The 14,453-nt window shown below is 35.9% G+C and overlaps 1 protein-coding gene across 1 annotated transcript in view; it reads left to right on the forward strand.

The window, feature by feature from the left end:
• Window positions 1-679: 679 nt before the first annotated feature.
• KPNB1 (karyopherin subunit beta 1) overlaps window positions 680-14,453 on the forward strand; it is a 45,720-nt gene continuing 31,946 nt past the window's right edge. The window contains exons 1-6 of the mRNA XM_039333310.1: window positions 680-943; window positions 2,361-2,419; window positions 7,049-7,231; window positions 7,493-7,693; window positions 8,296-8,448; window positions 13,934-13,993. Of these exons, the coding sequence (XP_039189244.1) occupies window positions 904-943; window positions 2,361-2,419; window positions 7,049-7,231; window positions 7,493-7,693; window positions 8,296-8,448; window positions 13,934-13,993 (696 nt within the window). The 5' untranslated portion in view covers window positions 680-903. The remainder of the gene's footprint in view (window positions 944-2,360; window positions 2,420-7,048; window positions 7,232-7,492; window positions 7,694-8,295; window positions 8,449-13,933; window positions 13,994-14,453) is intronic.

Consider the following 14,453-nt stretch of genomic DNA (forward strand, 5'->3'; position numbering starts at 1 on the left):
AAAATATTAAAAGATGGAAGAAAAAATAGGAATTAGAGGAATTAGAGTACTGTTGTATCTGGAGACCTTGGTGCTCCTGAGCTTGCCAACGACTCTACAGTTTATCCTGTAAGTGACGCACTGAGACATAAATTCTTAATACTTTGATTGTTCTCTTCCCTAGTATAAGGGTTGCTTGCTGGTTTAATTAACCCTGCACAACTTATTTAAATACAAAGTTTTTGAAACCGTGCGTTCTTTTCGACCTGTCAGCCCCATGACGTACGAGTCACAATAGCCAATCAGCGTGGGAAGGAGGGAAGGCGGGCGTTGGCCGGTTGAAAAGGAGCGGTGGAGGTCTTCATGCGCCTTGGCAGGAATTGGATTGCGTGAGCACGCTGTATACGCACGAACGTTACGTGCCTGAAGGCAGACTAAGGCCTGGCAGGCCTGTTCAGTTAATCCGCCAGAAAACAGGACAGTGAATTAGCGTCCCTAAGAGAGAGGTTGTGGGGAAGTGAGGGAGGCACGTTGTTTTGTTTTAAGTTTCTGCCTCCCCCCGTGTCTGAGTCGCACTCGCTGAATAGCTTCATTTTAGCTCGTTTAGCGCGCGCGCGCGCTTTCTCCTCCCCTCTTCCTTTTTCTCTTCTTCCGCCGCCAGAAGGAGTTGTGTGTGAGGAGGGGGAGGGGAAGTTGTAGGGGAGACTCCAGTCGCTTCCGCCGGGGGTGGGGCCGCCCCGTTGCTGAGGGAGAAGTAAAGAGCGCGCGAAGGGAGAGACCGACCGGCCGACTGAGCGGGCAGGCAGAGGGCGAGGCGGCGGCGACCATCGACTCCGATCCTGTCTTTCCTTTTCCCTTTCCCTTTCCCCTTCCTCCTCTCCTTCCTAGCTTCACCTCACCGCCGCCGCCGCCACCACTACCACCATGGAGCTCATTACGATCTTGGAGAAGACGGTTTCCCCAGGTAAAGAAGAAAAAAGACCTATAGGCTTTTTTTTAATGGATGTGCTGCAGAGGGAGGAACGGGTAGGGGTGAAAGCATCTCCCCTGTCCAAGATCTAGAGGAGATTGGGGGCGGGGAAGGGCATCTAGGCATAGCTATATGTGGCTCTGGGGAAGGCGTTAGCCGTTTGAAGAGAGGGAATGAATGATTAGGGGAGAAGGTGTGGGAAAGGGTAAAGGAAGCAGCAGCGATTCTCCCCTCGAGGATTCGGGGCCGTTGGGAGAGTCAGGCTCCGTCTGTGGCCTTGGGGATAAAGGAACCACTTAGGGCTTGGTTTGGGCCCCATGCTTGGAGGGAAGAAGAGAAGGGAGGGGCAACCGTGAATTTTATCATTTGTGGCATGGGGGAGATTGAGAATTCTTTAGTTAGGCTGGCACGGAAGTAGCCTTAGGCGTAAAACGCCCTTTTTAATATATATTGGTAGGATCAGATGATGAGGGTAATGATGCACGCGTATGGAAGAAGGTAGCTTTGGGCACAACTTAATGGATACGCTGAATGATATGGGAAGAAAGGGTCTCTCCTTGAGGGTAGGAGTCTGCTTTGCGTGGCATATGGGATAAGGGTGGGGTGGAGATTCCTTAGCGTATGAGTATGGGATAAGTCTTCTCGTCCGAGAGCTGCTTCTTAGATGTTCTGGGTAGCATGGGGAGACGGAAGCTGACGGGAGAATAGGCGATGACCTCACATCGGGTCTACCGTAAGGCCAGTGCCTTCATGACGTTAAAGGTAGGGTGGCAATGAAAGCAGCGTCCACGATGAGATTTGAGGCCTGATATTTACCTAGGTAGTAGTTTAGGTCCGCTGTAGGCCAAAATCAGTGGGCCAAGATTGGCTGTGATAATTGGGAGAGTTGTCACAATGGAGCTGGAGACGGACTGATATTTTAACAAATGCCTAATGCATCTCTTTAAAAAGTCATTCGTTGTGGATGAATTTTTATTTAGCATACGGCATCTACAGAAGTCACGCAGTCATTGATATACAACACTAATAAAACATATTATATATACAAACACAAATATTAGTTGTGGATGAGTGAGGTTATGGTTATAATGTACTTGCAACATTCTCCAAGAAGTATTTCTCGTTTTGAACCCTTCTTTGCGGTTCTGATTGATGAAAATGAAGTTTGAGTAAAAGCATGATGCGCCGCGGGGATCTCTATCTTTGGTGGGGGCTTCGGGAGATGTCGAAACTCTTTCATATTCAGAATGGAGTGAGTTTAAGCAGAAAGAAGAGCGACTGAATAGCTGGAAAAAGGCGAGATGATTCGGGGTGTTAACTGTTGGGCTGAAATACAGCTTTAGGGTCCCCACTGACACTCCTAGATGCATTTTTCTCCTCCTTCCACCCCTACCCCCCACCCTTTCTGCAGACTGCACCGAGCTTGAAGCGGCTCAGAAGTTCCTGGAACAGGCAGCCATCGAGAACCTGGTAAGGGAAAACGAAAGAGTTGAGTTTGGGTGGGGTTTGTGAAAGTGGAATCTTTTCCCTGTGTAAAAAGACACAGATCAGAGCAGGCCGAGCCGCCATAGAGGGGCGCAGCCTAACCGTAGGCTTTTTCTTTTCTCTCTCTCTCTCTCCTCTCTCTCTCCAGAGGGGGGAGGAGGAGGAGGCAAGCATGAAGCAGCCAATGGCAAAACTCTCGGGAGTCGCGCCATCCAATCGTGAAGGCGATATAGACCCGCGGGAGAGAAAAGGAAGGGGAAGGCAGCTTGGACCTACCGCGCTGCATGCATGGAGGGAAAGTGGGGGAGGTGGTTAGATTGGGCCTGCGGGACCGGCCATGTGGGGAAGCCGGCATGTATAGTCGGCTAAAGGGAGTCCTCAGAAGGTTGTCTCGACTACGCCTTTGAGCTTATAATCAGGCCTACTAGTTTCGGTTTTTTTCTGCTTTCTTACCTAGTCTAAAGATTGTCTTTTTCTGCCTGCCGACCGTCCCCCATTTTCTATACTTTTCCTGCTCTACCATTTTTGTCCATTTCCTCTTGTTTTTGTAGTGTTTTTCATAGATTTGAATATTTTTTAACTAGGCATTGCCTATGTATATTCTTACACAAATATTTCTTTGGTTTGAAAACACACATTGGGCTGCTTCAGTCTCTAAAATACAGATTATTTGTGAAATACCCCATTCATCTTTTTTTTTTTTTTTGGAAAGGATTGATTCAGAGCAATATTAGTAGCCAAATGAAACTATTAAGCATTTCACTCATTATTTGGTATAAGTATCAGAATAATATAAGTCTAGTGTTGAGCAGTGAATTAAGTCTAATCCAGAATTTATAAGAAAGCCATGTAGATAACTATTACATTTACTGAGTCAAAATTAAGATATATTCATTGTAAGACCTTAAAGGAGAATAAGAATACAACTGAAGTGTAATTGCTTGTGATAGTGAGCCTTTGCTGTTGATAATTTTTTTTAAAAAAAGAAGAAATAGAATAGAATAAAATAGTGTATAGTATCAAAACATCGGGAATGAATTTTTTGCATGGCATTCATCCAAGAGAATTGTCCAATGGCTGGTTTTTAATTTATCACATATTCTAGAGATAAATTTTCAGTCTATAGGATTGTTTGAGGCTTGTTTACTAAGTTCATTTTATTTCATTGGCAATGTTGGAGTATATACATTATCAGCAATTGATGTCTTAGTTCTTTACATTTTATACTGGTACTTAGAACATTTTCTTTTCTTTTTCTTAATACTTAAATTGCAAGTAGACTATTTTTAAAGGGTATGCTATACTTTTTTGGCACTGCAATAAATAAATTTGATAAATACAAAAAAATTAAAAACAACAGTGATAAATTTATTGCTGAACAACTTATTACGTGCATTACTAATGCAATAATTAAAATTAGCATTTTTATACAGTGATTGTTCTTTCCCTAAAAAACTAAACAAAAGTTATGGAATATTTTCATATTTATTTTTTTGTATCCCACCTTTATTATTTTTACAAATAACTTCAAGACAGCAAGCATATCCAGTACACCTTCTTTCGCTTATTTTCCCCACAACAACAACTCTATGAAGTGAATTCTGCTGAAAGTGTGACTGGTTCAAGCTGACACAGCAGGCTTTCAGAATTATTACTGAAGGCTTATTTCTCAGACTCTCCCAATTGCTCAGAAAGATGCAAAGCATCTATAGACTCCTAAGGGACTAGCATAGGATTTTGAAAAAGAGATCATATTTGTATTCAGTCCACCTTTTAGAAGAAAATGCATAAAATAAAAAAATATTTCATTTTATATTTATAGTAACTCTTCAAAATAGATTGGGGGCCAGGTAGGGAGCTTTGTGGCTGAACTGGGATTTGAAATTTGATTTCCACAGTTCAGCTTTAACAGCAACTGTAACATAACCTTTTTTTTTTTTTCCAAATTTATGCCCTCTAGAAGTCCTAGACAACAGTTCTTTTTTCAGCCATCCGGGTCAATAAACTCTTTCTGTAAGGCCTTAAAAAATAAAGATATATTTGAATATATATGTTTTCAAATGATATCCTCAGCCTTGACTAGAAAATAGAAAAACTATATTGATTGATATTATAACATGTCTTGGATTAGAGATTATTTGATAATATATATGATTTTAAGATGGTCTGTGGTTATAAAGATATTTGCAGAACAATATTTTGTAAAATAAACATTGAAAGATTGATTATTTTATCTGTACTCAATATTATGCTTATCCTATTTTTTCATTACATTGTGTCTTGAGATGAATAACCATGCATGAATTTGGGCTGTGGAAAAGAATTGGGAACAGATAAACATTCATTTCATCCATGTCTTTGGCAGATATTAATTTCAGAATGTGCTTTGACATGTTAAGACGTTCACACTTTTGTTCCTTGGTAACAGAACAGTTTTGAAATAAAACTGAAAAGGGGCTATAACACTTATTTACTCTCTACATAACAGATTATTAAATTAAAGTTTGAGATCTTGACAAGTTGATTACCCTTCATAGCTTGTCACTTATCTTCATAAGAAAGAGATAAACTTCACAATTGCATTCCTTGTCCCTTAATCCAGATATATATATATATATATATATATATATATATATATATATATATATACACACACACACACACACACACACACACACACACACACACACACACACATACATACATGTTCAAAAATAATAAAAATTACAAAGTACATTATGATTGGACAGGAGAATATCAGGAATTAAAAAACATGAAATCTACCTCTATGCTGTAGGTTTAAAATGCACCCTGATTAACTTAATTATCACAATATTTTTAGATTTTTCTATACAATTTCTCTTTTCCCCATGCTTTTTATTTCCATTCATTGCTCAACTTGGGAAGAAGGAAGAGATAATGGTCCTGCATCTGGCATGATCTAAATAGTATCTTACCTATTTGTCCAAGGTTTATTCTTGGGTCATGCTATAGAGGAGGATAGAAGGACAAGATACAAGAAGATTACTTTGGATTTTATTAGGTAGTGTGAATAAAGTGATCTGAATGAAATGGATGTTAGTAGTAATAGCATGTTATGGAATGCATGAAAGAATTGAGGGATTAGTTATAATTAATTACTTGTGAATGAGCCCTGGGAAAAGAGTTTTGTGTTGGGAAAAGCTACAAAATGGTTAAACATTGTCAGAAAACAATTAAGTCGGAGGAAACATCCAAAGATAGTTTATGATATGGCAATGGAATTCCTGCTTTACAATTTTTATTTTTGTCAGAAGCTTGAAGAATCCTGGCAACCCTCTGTTTCTTAAGTTTTTCAGAAAATTGTGTTTCAAATTTAATGAAATTTTTACATCTTGCTGTACTATTTCCATCAAATGTTAATGAATATGGTTTAGGTATTTTTTAACCATGTTATTCTTTTCCACACTATATACTTCCTAACTGCTTTTAAGAAGAAAATAAAAATTATTCCAAATCCAAATTTAGTAACATTCTACATTTTCTGTTTACTTCATCAAGCTTTCTACAACCATTGATAGTAATATTTACCTGATAACTATCATAGCTTAGAAAAGAGGGGTTTAAAATTTATTTTGTGTTTTTAATATTGTGGCAAATTGCTTCCAGGCACATGTTGATATATTTGGTTAATTATTTTGAAGAATAGTCCTTACTAAAAGTGGTGTAATTTGTTTATTGCAGTACTGGAATGTCATTTGGTGATCATACTGATTTTCTTCATGGAGAGATCATTTTTGCACATACAGCACTTTTCTCATATAATTTGCTGTAAAAAAAACTATTAGTAATTTCTAACCCTGTGATTTCCCATCTTTTATAGTAGAGCAAAAATTTAAGTATCTTATTCTTCCTGCCCAGCAGTTAAGATCAGTGTTACATATTTCATAGTCCTACTTTGCTTCTAGCCATGAAAATGTATTCATGTTCTGTCCAGCATAGTAGAGTACCCACCAAATATTTACACATTCTTTCTTTAAAAGCTGAACATGCTGCTATGGTCTAAGTTTAATATGCAACAATTGGATTTCAATACTTTTGAGAACTGGTTGCTCCAGTAAGTTAAAAACTCAGTTATTTCTATATCCTATAATTGTGTATTATTTTGAAGTTTGAATGTTTGAAAACAACTACAGAATACCTTCAATTTAAAATGAAATTTAATTCTACACAAATGAAACCTATAAAGAAGAGATTTATAGCAGTGGCCTCAATCTTTTGGATGCCAGGGACCGGTTCCATGGAGGGTGGTTTTTCTGCGGATTTGGGGGGCATGGTTTTATATGCTGTCTGGATCTCACGCATGCGTGGTTGGAGCTTTGCTCACTTGTGTAGCCTGGGGATTGAGGATTCCTGATGTAGAGGACAGAGAGTATTGTAATAGAGACCTGTAAGTAGTATATAAACATAAGAAAATTCAATATTGCCTAGTGGTTATATGTGGATCACTTATGTGTTCTTGGATCAGAACTAAAAAATGTTTTGATTTAGATTGTCATATATGTATATTTATGCATTGACCAAAACGAGAAAGATATAACAAGTTTTGGTTATTGAAATTTCTTTCTTTGCCAGCCTACTTTCCTTGTGGAACTGTCCAGAGTGCTGGCAAATCCAGGAAACAGCCAAGTTGCAAGAGTTGCAGCTGGTTTACAGATCAAGAACTCTCTAACATCTAAAGATCCTGATGTAAAGACCCAACATCAACAGAGATGGCTTGCAATCGATGCCAATGCTCGCAGAGAAGTCAAAAATTATGTATGTTAAACCTTAGCATTTCTAGTTCTAGTTCATATTCCTGCTTTTTTATCAGTCTGCATATCTTTAATTGAATACTGTTTCTGCAATTTACTATTCTCTTATTTGTTCCCAAGTTGAGAAAAGGCTGGGAGGCATGCTTTATTTTTGCTCAACTTCAGAAATGGTACAGGAATACACAGCAGTCCATTGCCTAATGCTAACAGTATTGCAGCTTTGTGATCTTGCCTACTGATGATGATCCTCTTCTTATATTCACAGGTTTTGCAAACCTTGGGTACAGAAACCTACAGGCCAAGCTCAGCATCACAGTGCGTTGCTGGCATCGCCTGTGCAGAGATCCCTATGAATCAGTGGCCTGAACTTATTCCTCAGCTAGTAGCCAATGTTACAAATCCGCATAGCACAGAGCATATGAAAGAATCAACATTGGAAGCCATTGGCTATATTTGTCAGGATATTGTAAGTGTTGCCTTTAACGTGCTATTCTTGCTTCTTGTGCTTATTATTAATCTCCTGTTCTTTCTTAATTTTAATCAAAAGCTCATTCCTGTGTTTTGTTAACTTGAGTAAAGGGATAGGGCACATATAATACTGTCTCTCAATATGTTCTAAATTTTTCTTACATGATTGTAGTTGATTTCAAATTATGCATTGGACACTTGAAGTTTCAAGCCAATTAGAGATCCTAATATTTGTTATCCCAGAGTGTAATTGTGTGTAATTACTACCTACTGTTGTTTGAGGGAACAAAGCAAATTATTAGATTCAAAGATCCTCTGTACAGGATTTCGGTAGGTTCCATTTAGTTACTTTCTGCTGGAGGCTGGGTCAGAGGACTCAATTCAAGTTAGCCCTTGAATTCATCTTTCTGTGTCCAAATAAGATGCAAATCTCCAGAAAATAAAGTACTCAGTGACTAAGCTATAGTGATAAACAGTCTCTATTCTAACTTGGAAATCCTTGCGATTCTCAATTTAGACAACACACTATGGTTACCATTTTAGTTGGTTGTGCATTTTATAGGAACACAGGCATAGTTTATAATATTTTTTCTTTTTCAGGATCCAGAACAGCTTCAGGATAAATCCAATGAGATTTTGACTGCCATTATCCAGGGCATGAGGAAAGAAGAGCCAAGTAATAATGTGAAATTAGCGGCTACAAATGCACTCTTGAACTCTTTGGAATTCACCAAAACAAACTTTGACAAAGAGGTAAGTGATCATATTGGAGTATGGTTGAAAAGGATGCCAATGAAATCCATGGTCTGTGATGAGAAACCATGCACCACACTGAGTTCTGATGCATTCCTATTCACCAAAACAAACTTTGACAAAGAGGTAAGTGATCATATTGGAGTATGGTTGAAAAGGATGCCAATGAAATCCATGGTCTGTGATGAGAAACCATGCACCACACTGAGTTCTGATGCATTCCTATTTTGACTGAGACTTGGATTTGTACATGTTTAGAAGTTGTTTTGGAAAACTTATTCCTTTTATATTTATTCAAGTAACAATAATAAATCAATTAAAGTGGCATACCCATAAACATGCTGTAATTTTTGGTGCTCACCTATGACTACATAAAAGATTATGACAGCATAAGTTCTTGTTTGGAGTTCAATTTAATATATAGGCAATTAAACAAATATTAAAACATATAGAGTCAACAGTTAGCTTCCTAGATAATAATATTTCTTATGCCAAGTTTGTATTTTTGAATCTTGCAATCTGATATTATCAATATATCGGTTCTTGCCATGTAATATGCATAACCTATTCAACTAGCTTCATAGTAGTTTTCTCATTTCCAGCCAATTGTATTGTCCTTATAATAAATAAAATCAATATTTTCACAACTGTCCAATGAATAGTTCATGATAATGAATCACTATGTGGCAGATACCATAGAATCATTATGAGAAAATTATTGTGAGAATAATTTTACAAGGATTCAGCTTCATTGTTTTCTCTGAAGTGCTGATAACACTAGGTCTTGTTATTTTCTTTAATTGGAAGCAATATTATTAGATTAATTGCTATTTAACTTAGAAAAGAATGGAAGTATTCAAATGTAAAATGAGTACAATCATTTCTTTGCTATTTATTTCGTAGTGTTAAACTTTTAAAGTTTTGTTTTTAAAGCAAGACCCAAACATTTTGCCTTCAAAAATACAATTTTCTTTGTCAAATTATCAAAAATTAAAATAGTAATGTTATGCCAGACAGTGGGTTATTGGTAAAACTTCTGAGATGTAAATAATGCAGTCAATTTCTAATTTGTAAATGAGAAGGTATCAAAATGTAAACTACTATAAGTCTCATACTGATTGTGCTAAAGTCTGATGAACAGTTGGTGATATTTATAGTTTGTCTAACAATGAATTTTGTTTTGGTAACAAGGATTTAATCTTGTACTATAAAATCATTTTAAAGTAACATATACTGAATGCCATTTAATGTTCCATAAGTAGCTTTTAGTAAGTGTCTCAATCAATAATAACATTTCATGTTGTTCTATGATTTTATAAAGTAATCCTTACAGTTTGGACCTGGATGTTTTTTCTTTGCAGCAGTTTTTATTTGAATAAGGATTAATTAGAATTGCATACAAAATGAACTCATTTTGTCTACCATAGAGCCATTTGCGCTCCCTCACCTCTTAGGACACTTCAGATTTTTTTTCCCAACTATGGCAATGTGATTGTTTTAGGCAGAAATGATGAGGTTGGACATGTCCTGGAACAATCGGGAAATGGGGGAAAGGTGGAATATGCTGCCCTGAGGTTATAGAAGTAGGACAAGGTATTGATAGTGCTGGGAAGCTGGGACAAGGAGATCAACAGTAGAGGAAGGGGAAACACTGAGAGCAGTGCTCATCAGCCTTACTCTACTCACCCCATAAACCAAGAAGCTAGAATTTGTTTTACCAAATTCCAGAACAACTTAAATATTTGTTTTTGAAACAAAACATAATTTTGTGCACATTTCTATTCAATGAATTTCTCCATTTTCTGCCATAAGGAACAAAACCTTATATCTGTTAAGTTTTTTCTCCTTTGCTATTTATCATAGAATAAAACAACAGTTAAGCACACTTTTTGTAGCCAGAAGCTGATGTGCCTTTATGAACAAAACCGAAGCAATGGTTTTATTTCAAGATTGCCATAAATAACATAATTGCAAAAATATTTATTTGATTATTAGTTAGAGGCTTTTTTCTAATACATGTAATTGCACAGTGAATAATTTTGACATTTAACAGTTCAGTAGAATAGCAATGTATCTTCAATATTTTAGGCAAAGTTTAAGAAATAGAGTAACAAAAGTTTCATTTTAATTGAACTGCCTGTCCATAAGAACAATGCAGCAAGATAAATGTCTACTTAATACCCATGCATAGTGCATGCTTTTGCATAGGCATTCTGAAAAAGAAAACAACAGTTATAGACCAGATTATGAACTTTAACTTCTTTATAGAAACTTATTTAAAGACTGAAGAAAGCCTATCTGCTATGCTTATCTAATACTTATCTAGCATCATGGTTTGAGACATCCTTACTGTGTTTGAGGGTAATAGGAACAAAGGTGCTGTTGGCATAGAGATAGTAGTACTAAGAAATAAATAAAGCCAAAGTCCCATCCCTATTGCCACTGACTAGAGGCTATTAAGGGGAAGAAAAGGCAATGATCAGTTAATTAAATACAGATTGCCTGAGAACCATTTAGATTGAATTTTATCAAAAAGTGCCTGACCACTCAACCCAATATAGCACAATCAGCACAAGCTGTGAAAAGGATAACACTGCCATACATCAAAAACATCTCAGAAATCACCAACAGGTTGTTACAACCAGATGGCATTACCATAGCACACAAACTAAATCCATCCAAAATATCCTAAGATCCAGAAGAAAAAATAGTCATCAGCAACATACAGGGTAAGGACTGTAACAGCCAGTATGTTGGACAAGCAGGCAGAAGATTAGCAGAGCACATCCATGAATAGCAACTAGCAATAAGAAGACATCATGAAAAGTTCTTAATTTCAGAACACATAGATAGATTTAACCATAGCTTCAACTAGAAAACTATGAGCCTCCTGTATCGAGCTAAATTCAAAAGCACTAGTGAATTTCTGGATACCTGGAACTAAGACAAGGCAAGCCACTAGTATAAATATCACTGATGATGTTACCTGGTTTGGTTATGAAATGTCTGCAAGAAAACAATCAACCTCAGAGACACTAAGGACCCCACATTTAGATACCATTTGCTTATTTGAAGATGGAGCTCCAGTATCATCAGTTCTTTGCATCTTTTGTCCTACTGATGACTAAATAGTATTAGAACTAGAGATAACAATTCAAAGTCTCCTCTTTGTTTTTTTCTTCTGCTTTTCCCTGATTATTTTTCTTCAATCAAAATAATAAAGATACATGTATTCTAAGTATGTTGGCCTCAGTAAAAAAAAAGTATAATATAATTTCTGAAATTCTGCGGGTTTGTTAATCTGCTGTCAGAAACCATCTTGAAATTAAGAATACTAAGTTGAGACAATAGTGAATCTTCCCCAAAATAGTCATCTAATCAGAATTGTCCATGGACAGCAAGCCACAAAGAAGCTCAAAACAAAACTTGGAGAACTTCAGATCTCTTAGTTTATATAAAAAACAGGCTTTGATGACTCTACCAATACAGAATAAAAATAGAATTCGTGGAAATCTAGCAAGATGGAAGCTATTGTTTACTAAGGAGATTATTGATGCCTATATCAAATTTGCTAACAAGCACTTGGAGGTATGTTCTATAAATACATGAGCCAAAATTGGAGCTCTTTATGTTATATTTGGGGAAGATAAAAAGTATGAATTCTACAGAATATCAGACTATTCATCAGCTAACTCTGAAGTACACATGGATGATGCAGCAAAATAATGATCCTGAACATACAAACAAATAAATCTATAAGAATGGATGAAGAAAAATAAAGGCATTATTTTGGAATATAGGTAGTCTTTGACTTATGAGCTGTCATTTAGTGACTGGTTGAAATTATGACACCCCCCCCCCCCAAAAAAAAAGATACTTATGACCCAGAATTGAAGTTCTTATAGCCAGGCCCCTCATCTACCTTACAGTCATGTGACTGCATTTTGGGCTTTTGGCAACTGGCCTGCATTTACGGCTGCAATGTCTTGGGATCATGTCACTGAATTATGTTGTCTTTTGTTGGAAACAAGTATTTCTGGTTTATTTAATAACCATGGTGATTTGCTTAATAACCATCACAAAAATGTCATAAAATTGAGTCAATATGTGACAATAATGACCCACTTATTGGAATGACTTATGACCATAATTTTAGTCATAAGTCAAGGACTACTTTTAGCTGTGTCAGAATCCCTCTAGAAATGTGGCAGAGCACAAAACAAATTTGCTAGAAATTTGTTATTCATTAATGAATTTAAACAATTTGCCACGGAGGAATGGGTCACGGTTCCTGCACAGTAATATGGGAAGTGTTTGATGCCAAGTGTTTGGTATTACTTTTTTATACTAATATATTATTTGTTGGGTGAAATTGTTGATGAAATAAGTGAAACGGGCTCTAAAACTTGGTGTTATTTTGTTCACTCAAACTGCATATATGAATCAGTAAAACCCACATAATGATATGGTTACATGGTTCATTGATAAAGATAAGCAAAACATTAGAAAAATTTAAAAAAGAATAATATGGTTCATTGATAGATATTCAAAACATCAGAAAAACTAAAACGAGAATGATTACTTTTTCACATAACTATATTATTTCAGCTAGAGAACAGAACGCTTTATGAGACACTTAAAAGCCTTTCTCTAGGTTTGCTTCTCTGTCAGATAGTTTTTAAAATCATGTTATGAATCTACCGAATGAACCAGAACCAGCATAAAAATGGTTCTGATTTTACATTGAGTGGCATTGCGTGCTTGTTTCTTAAATTTTATGAAGATATATTTACCACAATATAATTTACAAGTCCAGAAAGAAATGATGATAGGATAAGCAGATTGTTTTGAATTGCAGGGAATTTCAGTTATTTTTTACTTTTGAATTTGATTTCTGTTTTACCATCAGTATACTGCTAAGGGACCTAAAATATGAATTAAAACAAATTTTCAAGTGAATGAAAGGTGAAATAAAATATCTTGACTGTTTAATGAGAAATTTAAACTACAGTTATTTTATCCAAACAATTTTATATTGGAACTGTTGAGTATTTTCATTATATAATATCTGTAATAAACTATAACTTTAAAATAATTTGATTTCAAGCTAGAACTTTAAAGTTTCTGGTAGACTCAAGAATTTTACTCTTTCAGAAGAGGTATTTGATTGAGATAACTTTTAAGTTTTGTATGGAAGATACTGCTATACTGCAATCATATTCCTCAATCAAATATTTGAAAAGATTTTTTACATTGCATTTGTTTGGTAAAATAAAGTTGTGTTGAATTCAAGTCATTGAGAAATTCTATATGATTATTAGGAGTTGAAAACAACCTGACAGTATATAATCAGAGTCAAATTATTGAGTACCAGAGGGTTCTAGCTGGACTATTGTATATTTTGTTTACCTTTATTTTAATTTGAAGTATACTTTGGAAATTTCAGACCTAATTCTGCATTTTTCTTTCTATTCAAAAATTTCAGTCTGAAAGGCACTTTATCATGCAAGTAGTCTGTGAAGCGACACAGTGTCCTGATACAAGGGTAAGCCTGAAACTCTTTCCCAGCCGTTTCAATGTATGAAAAATATACATCTGTTTCCAAAAAAAGGATGATGAAAGCTTTAAACTGATTCTTCACCAAAGGTTTTATATAATATTATCAATACATTCAGTGGTTCCTGGAAACAAAACTAAAGATATCTATCTATCCCAAAAGAGATTAAAATCCAACATCAGAGAAAGGTGATTGGGAGTGACATAAGGAGTGACACAGTATCAAAGTGAAGAGATTTGTTTTCTATCTTTAATTTGGTTATAATCAGAGTGACAAATAAAAGATTAATTATGTGCATTACAGCATTACATAGATGGCTAGGGTTTTGAGGTGCTCTTTAGTCAAATAAAAGGGATGGTATGATCAGAGATTAGGGAAGCTAGTTTAATAAAGGGAAAAACGTCTTAAGAAAGAAAGTGTTGCTTTTTATAGATAACTAGCTGTATCC

Source organism: Crotalus tigris, unplaced genomic scaffold, assembly GCF_016545835.1.
Source record: "Crotalus tigris isolate CLP2741 ecotype Arizona unplaced genomic scaffold, ASM1654583v1 scf7180000024472.5447098, whole genome shotgun sequence".
NCBI lineage: Eukaryota > Metazoa > Chordata > Lepidosauria > Squamata > Viperidae > Crotalus > Crotalus tigris.